Source organism: Phalacrocorax carbo, chromosome 6 (assembly GCF_963921805.1).
Source record: "Phalacrocorax carbo chromosome 6, bPhaCar2.1, whole genome shotgun sequence".
Lineage (NCBI taxonomy): Eukaryota > Metazoa > Chordata > Aves > Suliformes > Phalacrocoracidae > Phalacrocorax > Phalacrocorax carbo.
This window is the reverse complement of record NC_087518.1, coordinates 8886725-8898054: the sequence shown is the minus strand read 5'-3', so window position 1 is coordinate 8898054 and position 11330 is coordinate 8886725. Positions and strand designations below refer to the sequence as shown.

Below are 11330 nucleotides of genomic sequence, written 5' to 3'. Positions count from 1 at the left end.
GATCTAAGACAGCTTAAACCTCTCAGAAAAGGCTCTGAATTGTTTGAGTAATGACACTCTTAGATGGAAAATTAAAGGTTCTCTTTTCCCATGCTTTTAAAGATAATTAAAATCCAGGAACAGTAAGGTGGTGAACATCCTTATTCATTAGCCTTCAGTAATTTAGCTTCTACTAAATGAAGAAAACATTTTAATTCTCTAGGCCATCTGTTGCAGTCTCCTTCTCATGTCCTGTTACATAAAGTCTCATCCTGGGTAGTTTTAACAACAGTGTTTTATCCTTTCACCAGGAATGATGAGCTGGATGAAGCAGTTGAAGTCACTACCTACTAACAGACCGCCCTGGGTTTAAAACAGCCGCTTGGTCTTTCAGGTCGAAGTTATCCTGTCCAGACACCTCTAGGCAAAGGATCTGCAGAAAGGACACCATGCGCAGAGATAGGCAGTGTGACAAGCTGTGTGTTTTCTAATAGCGATATCCATGCCAATAAATAACAAAGTTCATCAGAGCCCTTCAAGCTCCTCTCATGCGCGACTGCTCTGCCATATGGCTCTGAGCTGCTTTTGGAAGCAGGCGCTATCCGTTTGGGTAGAAACCGAAGCAGAGGCTCCATGCTGGATGCTGCTTTGCAGGCGCTTCAGGGTAAGAACAGATCTCCTCTTTGCACTGTGCCGGGGGAATAAATATTAGAGCACAAGCATGCTTACCTAGGATAAATGCTAGGTCAGGAACTGGGAAACAGTTGGTTTCTGAGTCTGTCTATAGGAACAACTCACTTTATAGCTTGGGGCAAGTTATATTAGCCCACGCTAGAATAGTTTCCCATTAAAATGATAATATGTATAGCTGAATGGATTTAGCGTCTTAGTTATTCCTGAAGCAAAGTTACATCCCTACAGATCTAAGAGGATTCAGGCTCCATTAGTTTGATTTGTTTCTGTCAAATTCTCACATAAAATAAAAGCCATGCTATTTGCCCACCCAGCAGTGCTGCCTTACAGGGGCTGCTTTAGACAGATGTATTTAGCCGGCTCTGTGATCACCAGATAGCATTTATGTTATTGATAGGACATGGCTGCAAGCAGGCTGCTTTCACAGGGCAGTGCTTGAATTCACCTGTTTGCTATTACTCAAGTTGCTTAGAGATCACAAAGATCTTGGCCTCAAGATGTGTGGCTGCAGAGCAAGCGTTCCCAGCACAAAGCAGTACTCGGTCAATCAGGTAGCTCCTGCTTCCACCAAAAAAAGCCCTTTGGCTGCAGCAGGCATGCCCAGGTGATAAGTCATCACTTCGTTCGCTGCGTCTCTGGTGATCTGACACTAGCCTGGACATTCTTTATCTGGATGTGTTTGTCTTTATCACAAGCAAATGCTTCTGCTGTGTGTTGTCTGTGCTGTAATTAGTTTCCAGCACTTTAGCAAAAGTAAGCAGGCTTTAAGTTTTAATAGAAAGCAGGGAAGTACTTCTCACAGGTGTGAGTCCTGCTGGAAATAAAAGCTAGTCGTCTGCTCCAAATGGGGAGTACTGGTGAGTGGGGGAATGACAGACCCCTCTGCCCTTCCCTGGGGGTGGGCTTAAAACTGAGAAACTTCCTGGAGCTCTTTCACATTCTGAAGAAATTAGTTGAAGGATTCTGCAATGTCCCTCTCTTAAAATGATTTAATAAGCACCTTTAATAACAACTCCAGGTTACTTGCTTAGGTGAAGAATTAGGAGCTGTGTGATGTGTGCTGCCTGTAAAGGCTATTTTCCTTTCCACTGTGAAGGAAAGCCAGTTTCCCTTGGGAAGCCCTGAGTTCCCAGGGGATTAAATGAAATAGAAATGAGCAAGTTCAGTCATGGAGAAACTATAGAACACACACAATTCACCAGGTGCTAACGCCTCTCCTCTCTCACTACCAGCATACCTATAGCCAAGCAGCTGGCATCAATAAAAGGTAAGGTGACCTATTTGTTGCCCCTTGGGGGTTCAGGTCTTCCAAGGCCACAGTACAAGTGCAGTAAACCCTGGTGATGTAGCAGAGCTGCAGAGGCCATGCAGACCCTTAGCCAGTGCAAGACGAGAGGGTCTCATGGGTCCCTGTGCAATGTGTTCCCACACTGATCTACGTCTCCTCTTCTGCTTGCCTTTCCATTAAAAATCACAACCCAAATCATCTGTGGTACCTGATGCTAACTAAGGCTGTGAGTGCGCACTCTTTAGGATGTGGCTCGGGGGGGGGGGGGGGGGAGGGGAATGAATCCAGCCAAAATCCCAAGTATACCGTCATGCTGAGGTGCAGTGCTTATGCTCAGACATGGGCATTTCTCTTCAGCCAGGCTTCCCAAATGGGCCACATTTTCCCCAATACAGGATCCTGGCAGTCCAAACGTGTCCAGGAGATGGCCAGCATGGCCTGTCCCCATGGCATGGCAGGTCCTTGCTGGATGCCCAGGGTGGGGGTAGACCAGATGGATCTCGCATGTCACCCTGCATTACTGCCCCAGCTCCAATTGAAAGCATCCTTTTGGGGTGTGATTCCATGTTGCTGGCCCACTCCAAATAAAATCTGGGCCAGGTCCTCTGTGAGTATAAACAGTTTCAGCCTCATTAACTTTAATGAAACTACACAGATTTCCACCCACTCAGGATGGTTCTGACAGATTCCTTTCAATTAAATCTCAAATACCACTTTTTCTGATAGGTTGGTAACTTTTCCCCCTTCCCCCAGCTCTAGAAAAAGTCTCAGACCTTGAAAAAGCTTTTGCTACCGTGGCTTTGGTGTATAACTACTCTGCTGACCTCGAGGGCAAGCTCAGCAAAGCTGAAACCAAAAGCTTGCTGCAAACCCAGATTTGGGGTTTCATACAGGTGAGGAGGTTCAGGTGAGTGGGTGGCGTTGGGCTGGCACTGGCCAGATGCTTTGGCTGCAGGAATGGCACCTCAGGCTCTGTCACATGATGACAACAGACTGTATTTATGAAGAGAAGAAAGCCATTGCGTTTAACAAGGCATTTGGTAGTTTGCCGGAGCACTGACCGAGTACCAGGAGAGCCAGCCCCGTGCTGCAGAGCTGCATGCACTGGGGTTGCTGGTGGGAAGAAAGGGAGCAGAAAGCACCTCTCCATCAGTCACCCACCTGGGGTGTCAGTGGCACCCAGGTATGGTGAAAAAAAGCTATATTGGCACTTGTGGCTGTAAGCTTCTTACAGAATTTTTTTCCCCTCCCTAAACAAAAATAAAAAACCAAAACAGTTTTATGAAGTGGTAGAGAAAACTATGTAGGACTAGTAAAAAGAGCTCAACTAAGTAAATGAGAGAAGAATAAAGACATTCTTGATAACACCTCTGCTTCCAAGACTAACAAAATCACCTGACTGGTTGGGGAGGAGGAACTAGTACCAAATTAGAAACAAGACACTTTATGGAAAAGGTCTTGAAAATATCAATAGCCAATCAAATTTGGAATCATGCAATGTTTTGAAGATTACTAAGCTAAAAAAATATCCTGCAACTCTATTTTTTTCAAAAGGAAATATGAATAACAGCCATAATACAAAATTTTAACAATCCCTTCCATTCCAACAGTAAAATCCAACAGGGCAGAGAATAGCAGCTACTGAATTAATGTCTGTAAAAACAACAGTTTCTGAGACCTTCACAGTATATACTTGAGGACCTGTCTTGAATATTAAGGTTAGGAGGGTTGGTTGGTTGGTTGTTTCTTCTCCCTGGTTTTGTCAAGACATAGGACTCCATTTTTTTCCCAGCAGTTACCAACTACATCATCAGCTCTGCCATATTTTCAGTCATGACTAGGTGTCTTTTAAAGGGCGTGTTCTGGATTCAGGTGGAAACTTTAGGGACTGGTTGTTCTCCCATCTGACTGCAGTAATATTTCTGTTTGAGTTTCTTGGGATACCTTTAGAAAAACTGATGTGAATGTGGACATAAAAACCTGGATGGGAAGGTAGAAAAATACATAATTTTTTGCATACGTGTCACTCTTTCTTTTTATGATGCAATAAAAAAGGAACTTCATGCTTAATTTATTTTTTTCATTTAAAATTCTCCCTAGGGCCAAGAAAACAAACCAAAATATCAGGAAATTATTTCTGCCCTGGATGAGGAGTCGGAGAACAAAATTGATTTTGAAGATTTCATGATCTTGTTAGTCAGTCTCACTCTAATGTCTGACCTGCTGCAGGAGATCAAAAATGTGAAAACCACAAAATGATCAGTGCTTTAAAGGAAGAAATGGGCTGGCACTTTATAAGGAAAGCAGGAGTGAATCATACACAGAGATAACAGCGACTGCCTGGATACCCTGTGCTGGTCCCTTTTAAATGGAATAAAGTATTGTCCAAACCTGGCTGAACTCACTCCTTTGTGGAAACAGTCTGTGGAGTGAAATGTCGGTGCTCAGGGCTTCATGTCCACTATGTATGTGCTCTGGCAGGATGTACTGACTGGCCCTTGGTGGGTCCCGAGGCCCCAACACCAGTTAGCAGCTGGGTGGACCCCCCAGCCCAGCTTAATGCCAGGGCAAGACAGCCCATGCTCTCCCAGGCCTCTCCATCATTTCCCATACTATTGTGGGGAGATGATGGGGACACTGCTGCAAAAATGTGCAGCTCCATCTCCCTTCAGGGGAGCAGCATGGATGGCATGGCCCGTCAGCTTCCCAGGGCTCTCCCAGGGTGCTTCAGCCCTGAGCAGAATGATCCCAGTGATGGGTTTCACAATTGGCAGTGATTTGGTAAATCTGTTGCAGCCTTTGGTAAACGTTGACGTTAGCCTGCATGGTTTCTGACCTACCATTAACCCTTCTGAAAGGAGCATTTATTTATTTTTATTTTTTCTTCCAGCTGACATCTTCACTGAGTGAGCACTATGGAAGATATTTCAAGGCCAGCCTTTGCAACACATCTTTGGCAGTGCTGTGTTTGTGTGACCAAAAGGATGACTTAGTTAAACATGTCAGTCAGCTGAGAGTCTGTTGTTTTATGAAACTGTGAAGAGGAGAAACCAGATAAGCTAAGAGGTGGTCTGGGCTAGGGATGGTGGGGAAAAAGGGTGGCCAATAAAGGGTTTGTACGGGGGCCGAACGATATTGGATACCCAGCCATGGGCTTGATTAGGGCCAGAGCCTCAGTATTAAATGCTCATGGGCCTGATCTTTGTTTTGATTCCTATCTATAAGGTCCTGGCTCAGAGCCAACATTTAGCCTACAGTGACATCCCTTTGGGGCACAAAAAGCAGTCTCACACCACAGGAACAGAACATCCTCTGTAAGAATTTTACAACCCTCCACCAAGACAGTTAAGATGAGTGAGCCAGCAAAACATTGCAACCCTTTTCATTTTCTCTTCTTCCTTGTCTGGAAAGGAGAAGACAAGAATGATTTAGCTTCAGTGCATAATTTTTAAACAGCAAGGGATCAAAACCTTTGGTATTAAAAGAGAGAAAGTAATGCCAGCTGAGTAACAAGATTTAACTCCTTGACATAAAAAGGCTCTTAGCGTTCCCAGAAGTCAAGAGGATGTTTTGTAACAGATTTTGGTGCAAAGACATTGCAGCAGGAGGCCAGCAGCCAGTTGTTTTGAGAGGCAAGGCCTATGTCTTCGTGTAGTATGGGATGGAGCTGAAAGAAGAAATGTAAATGGATGCGGTGGGTTTTGAAATGAAGCTCAGCAGGTAAGGTGCTGCTCCATGGGGATTGAACCTCAGCCAGGACATAGCCTGGCCTGGAGGCTAAATGTACACAAATGGTCTTCTTAGAAATAAAAACTCCTGTTAGCCAAGTCCGTTGCTCTGATGGTGGGTTGCAAGAATAGGCAGTATCAAACCTGTGGCAAGAAGTGACAAAACCAGCAGGGAGCTGCTTCTGCCTGCTTGCTTGCTCATGGAGATATCCCTCCCATACACCTCCCACTGAGGGACTAGTGGCCCCATGCTGCAAGGAATGACTACCTCTGTGGCATGCATGCCAGACCTCCCAGAGATGGGATATGGGAGCACAGGGATGGATGAGGCAGGCAAACCTCGCTTGGAAACTATCCCTTCTGCTCTTATGTCCTCTGAGGAAGGGACCTTGACCAAGCACCCCAGATCAAATTGAGGACTTAATCTGGTGGCCTCATCCATGTGGAAATCACAGCTTTGTATTGATAATGTGTCCCTAGTGTTGCTCAGTCTCATCCCCTGTCCCCTTGGTTTTTGGCCAGGTAGATCTGTGAAAGCTTAAACAATCAGCTGATGCTCCTTTTCTGGGATAGAAAGACAGATTGAATGTGAGAGTCCCTAGAAGCCTTTCCCATTACTAAAGTAAAGAAAACACAGCACAGCCCTGAAAAGCTTGTTTGAGAGCCACTGGTGACTCTGAAAGCACAGATTTCCTAATATCCCTCTGTAACAGCAAAAAGCCAAAAGGAACAATATTGTGAAGCCAATTAAGAAAGAGTTCTTTGAAATTGCTGAGGCCCTAACACAGTTTCTGTTATTGCTGAAATGTTTAGTTTTGCATGACTTCAATTAATGACTTAAGAGCCTTCAATCAGATCAATTTGTTCTTTCATCTCATTGTATGCAAGCCCTTTTTATTCTAATGCAGAGTGTTGTGAGCTACCATCCCAAGTCCCTGGCTTCGAACAAAAGCCCCTTGTGATAAGCACAGTGAAAACCCAAAGTAAGAAGGAATTCCTGGACAACGCAATAGCAAAGATATTCAAATTGTAGGGAAGGAATAAGAGGCACAGAAAAACCAAGTGCTTTGCTCAGTGCAGGTAGCAGAGCTGGAACTGGATGCCAGTCTACACTGGGCTTCTCACGCAGGAGACCATCACTTTCCATGAGGCACTGTGGTGGTTTCTGCAGGAGTTTCTGAACAAAATGAATGCAATGTGCAAGGCTTGATCTGCACCAGTCTTTGAAAGTCCCGCCTCATGCTCAAAAGCAGAAGGACACACTTGGAAGAGCCCCAGCATCTTCTTATAGTTAGGAGTAGGCAGAAGTTTGCAGCTCGGTTGTGGCTGCTCTTTTATTAGCCCAGACTATTTGTGGCTGCCCTCAGCACTCTCAGCTAACGCTTTGAAGCTGATCTGGCATAGACAGCAAGTCTGGCTGCATCCTTGGGGAGCTGGCTAAAAGCTTGCTTTGAAGGCTACTGTTGTGCTTTATTTTGTTCCTAGTTTGCTCCGATTGGAAATGATGGGAGTTCATCATCGATTTCTCACAGCAGAGCCCATGCAAGTGCTAAGGAGCTCGACAGGGAGCTAAATTGATGAAATCTGCAGGCTCCTCTGCCTCAGCAAGTGTGAAGATCATATCAATATCTGATACCCCCTAGAAGTGAAGGCAGCATGAAGAGCAGCTAGTCAAAACCTGACCCCTGTGGGTTTAGGGTTGGTTGGGTTGGGATTTGTGCAGCTACACTGTCTGGGTGTGAACAGTCACCCTGGAAGGCTCTGCAGGCTTTCGATCCAAGTTTAAAGTTCCGTTCTGAAAAGACTGAGTCATCTCTGCAGTTACGTGAGCTTTCAAATGACTGCCAGAGGAGAAATGGGGGTCAGGGAGAGCTTCAGCCTCAGGTCTTCAGCTTCCATTTCCAAATCTCAGCTCAGGAAGGCAGGTTCATCCTCATACCTTAATTAGTATGCCTATAGCTTCTCCCCATAATTTCTTACTTAATATCTGGCCTTAACTCTGTGGCCTGCTGGACTTGGAAGGGTTTGAAAATCTGGTTTTAGTCTAATCTCTAAGGTGCTCTCCCAGATTGCAGTCTTGTATCCAGTCCACTGACTTTCAGGCGGTGAGTCATGGCAGGGTTTTGCACATTGACCTTTCTACCGGGAGCCCAGGGCCACACGCACTGTGCATGCAATTTTGTGTAAATCTTTCAGTAAAGAGAAATATGCCCCCAACTGTCTCACTGTTATTGCACCTTCAGTAAGACCTCCTGTCTGGGGCACTGGAGCCTGGATGCTGAGGAAACCTTGCAGTCTGAGAGAAATTTTCCCTGTCTCCTCCTCCCTCAAAGTAAGTGTTGTGTTACTTTTCTATGTAAAATAAAACTTGCCTTGATTACACGCACTTTGCAGGTAGGTGTGTGATGCACATCCCCACCTCGGTACTTCGATGTGTTGTGGCCCATGAAAGCTTCTCTGCGGTTATCACAGCAGGTCACTTTGCAGAGAGAGATAGAGGTTTGCATCATAGCCCACCAAGGTAGCAGTTAAATTATGGCTATGTGGTAGGAAAACCTTCTTCAGGAGTGTTGGAATGACTCAGAAAGAAGCTACGTGGTGCATCCCCTTAGGAGCTCACTACAGACCAGGTGAAAAGCTTTGTCCCAGAATTGTGTTCTTGCCAAATGGTGATAGTTTGTGAGCCACAAAGGAGCACTCTGAAACTCTTCCTGGAAAAAAGAAAATGTCTTTGTTTCAAGCTCAGTCAGGGAAGCTAGATAAAGAAGAGGTGGTGTTTTTATGGCTTTCTGAACTGGCAGCTTTTAATTCCTGCATTAACTTTTACTGCAGTCAGTGGTTTACAAGGTTTCCAGTGAAGCTGTGTCTTCTCGCTTTCTTCATCTCCTGTTCCCTCACCCCACAAGTGTTTATAGTCCTAGTTCTGAGTCCTCCTCCAGCAAAGGTAAACAGCAAATGATGTTCAGCAGCCAGATATATCAGGCTGTCTCTCTAATCCCCAACCACACAAAAGAGCCATTAGACTTAGATAGATTCAGAGCCACGGGACTTATCTTTTATTCATTGTTATTGTAGGAGTGAGTTTATGCTATGCATAGCCATAAAAAGAGTCAGTCCCAGCACCCAGCATGTACAGGGGAGCTGAAACCGTGACCCCCCAAATTGCACATAAACTCATGGGATCAGCCCAAGTCCAGCACCGGGGGTCCGTAGCAGAGGCTGGTTGTGCAGATGTGGTGTAGTGCCTCAATCATTGTTCCTCCCATTCACAGCTCCCTTTTTAAAAGTCCAACTTGGAAAGGAACTCCTGCACAAAGAATCACAGGTGGTGCTCGGTTCCTCTGGGCCAAAATGCAAACTGAGTTTTATAGCGAATGAGCGTGTAATGGCTTGCCAAAAAGCCACTGAGTCGCAAACAGGACCTGGAGTGCAGAGGGGCTCTGGACAGGCAGGGACCCCCACTGCCCAAGCTGTCCCCCAGGTGATGACTCTTCATGAGCTACAGCCCCTTGCAGGGATGGGTGGCACCTTCACATTTCCGACTCCCACAGTGCAACCCCTGGCACCAAGGGACCAATTTCAATTTGTGATTTTCCCTTTGTTTTATTCCCCTTGCCATGATCCAGCTTTCTCGGTTGCTGTCTGCTGGATCCTGATGTCTAGAGAAACACAACCACAGCACATGCTCCTGTGAAGCTGCTGCTGAAATCAATGAGAGGCCAGGACCTGTCGGGTGGAGAGAAGCCACTCCTCAAGTGGGCATGTTTCTAACCCTCCAGTAAAACTGGCTGCCCAAACGGATGCAGAAGTTCATCAGTAGGCAAAATCAAGACTCTGCTTGTCCCAAGATGATCAACAAATGATGTACAGGATACCGGGAGCTCTTCCAGCCTTGCAACCTCCTGCTCAGAGCAGCTAGTTGGCCTCCAGGCACCCTAGCATCACCAGAGCAAAGGATAACAAGCATCATGGTAAATGATCTTTGGTGAAAGTCTTGCCTGTGATTACTGCATGTCTTGTTAAGTATTAGTCAATGTTACAAAGCGAAATATGAGGTCTCTGGAAAGGCAGCTAAAGCTAGGACAACTCTTTGACCGGAAAAATTGATGTGTGCTAGGTCTCTGCTTGAGTTGAAAAACAAAGCTGGCTAGTACTGGAAATGGTCCAAGTTTTTGTGGTTTGTTGGTTGGCTGGTTGGGGGTTTTTTTTGGTTTTTACAGAATCAGAGAATGGTAGGGGTTGGAAGGGACCTTTGGAGATCATCTTGTCCAACCTCCCTGCTTGAGCAGGTACATCCAGAGCAGGGATTCTTACAGTGGGGACAAGTAGAAAGATCTACAATCCAACCCTGAGACCTTTCCTCCTCTTCCAGCAGCAGCCCAGAGAGCCCTCCTACTATTTCTTTTATTCCTTTTCCCAGGAGTATGAGATTGGTTTACTTTGACACCTGGGGCTCTTGGAGGGAGCCTGTGTACAGATATTGACCCATTTCCCACATCTGCTGGTGGATTTCTCTTGCTCTAGTTGTTCTGCCTCTGTCCCCACATGATGCTCTTTTGGGGTTTGTTTGGAGACAACATGCCCTAGTAGAGACATTCAGGTTAAGCGTTATATGACAGTTTGCTTCTCTAAAGCTGGCAGGGGTAAAAAACACATCAGGGGACAGAACATCAGCAGGTAAATATCCCTCTTTCCTTGGACACTGTAGCTGGTGTTACAGCTTCCCTAGGTTTATACTCCACTATGTGGATTTTGTAGAGTTTTGCCTAATTAATTAATGAAAACAAATTGCAAAATTACCTTCTTATTAAACTGATCTCACTATGGAAATAAGGCTGATTACTTCCCTGACAAACTTTAATTAGGCAGCTACAACAAACTCTAATAAAGAGCACAAATTAAAACCAGATCATACTAGATGTGTCTTTGTCAAATGCTGTGTAACATACAGCATAATGATTAAATTATAGAGAAAAAGCTCTTTCTTTTTCTCCTCTGGTAAAAATCTATCATATTCCTAGAGGAAGAAGAGTTTATATAAAAACATCACATTAATAACCAACACATCAATGAGTGTTTATCAGTAGTTTCTTTCCAACAGCAGCTCTTAACTTGCATGTTCTGCAAGACTCAGCCATTACAGTGCTCTTTATCTCTTCTCTAAATTTATGCTTGTGGTACACATGACCCAAGGTTATTGCATAGCCTCTAAGGAAGAGAAAAACTTTATTACTTGCACATATACTCCTCAATTTGTCTTTCCTCTTCTGGCTTTTTAGAGCTTGGATTCAGCTCAGCTGAAAACAGAACACAATTTGAGAGCAATTTGCATAAGAATTGTAAGCAGAGGCCCACACAAATTAGGCACTAATTAATGAGCACACCTAAAGCCTTCTGCTGAATGCATCCTGAGGTGAAACAATGCTTAAGTATGTGTGAGGAAAATAGTTGGTAAGCATATCAAATAAAAGAGCAACGCTTAATTCTCCTCTAATATTTATTCTAGCCCTTGAGAGTGCAAGAGAGCTGCTGACTTTTTACCCCTGTTAGAGGGTGGTGAGAGCTGCTCCTATGGCAGAGCTGGGTTAAAAGGAAGGGTCTTCCATATGCGTCTGAATTAATCCAGCAAATCCCAGGTTATG

General features: G+C 44.9%; 1 protein-coding gene across 1 annotated transcript; it reads left to right on the top strand.

The window, feature by feature from the left end:
* The first annotated feature begins 1169 nt into the window (after positions 1–1169).
* SNTN (sentan, cilia apical structure protein) lies at positions 1170–4219 on the top strand. Its single transcript, XM_064455715.1, has 4 exons — positions 1170–1276; positions 1905–1939; positions 2714–2853; positions 4061–4219. Exons 1-4 carry the CDS (start codon positions 1170–1172, stop codon positions 4217–4219), a joined length of 441 nt encoding a protein of 146 aa, XP_064311785.1.
* Positions 4220–11330: the final 7111 nt, after the last annotated feature.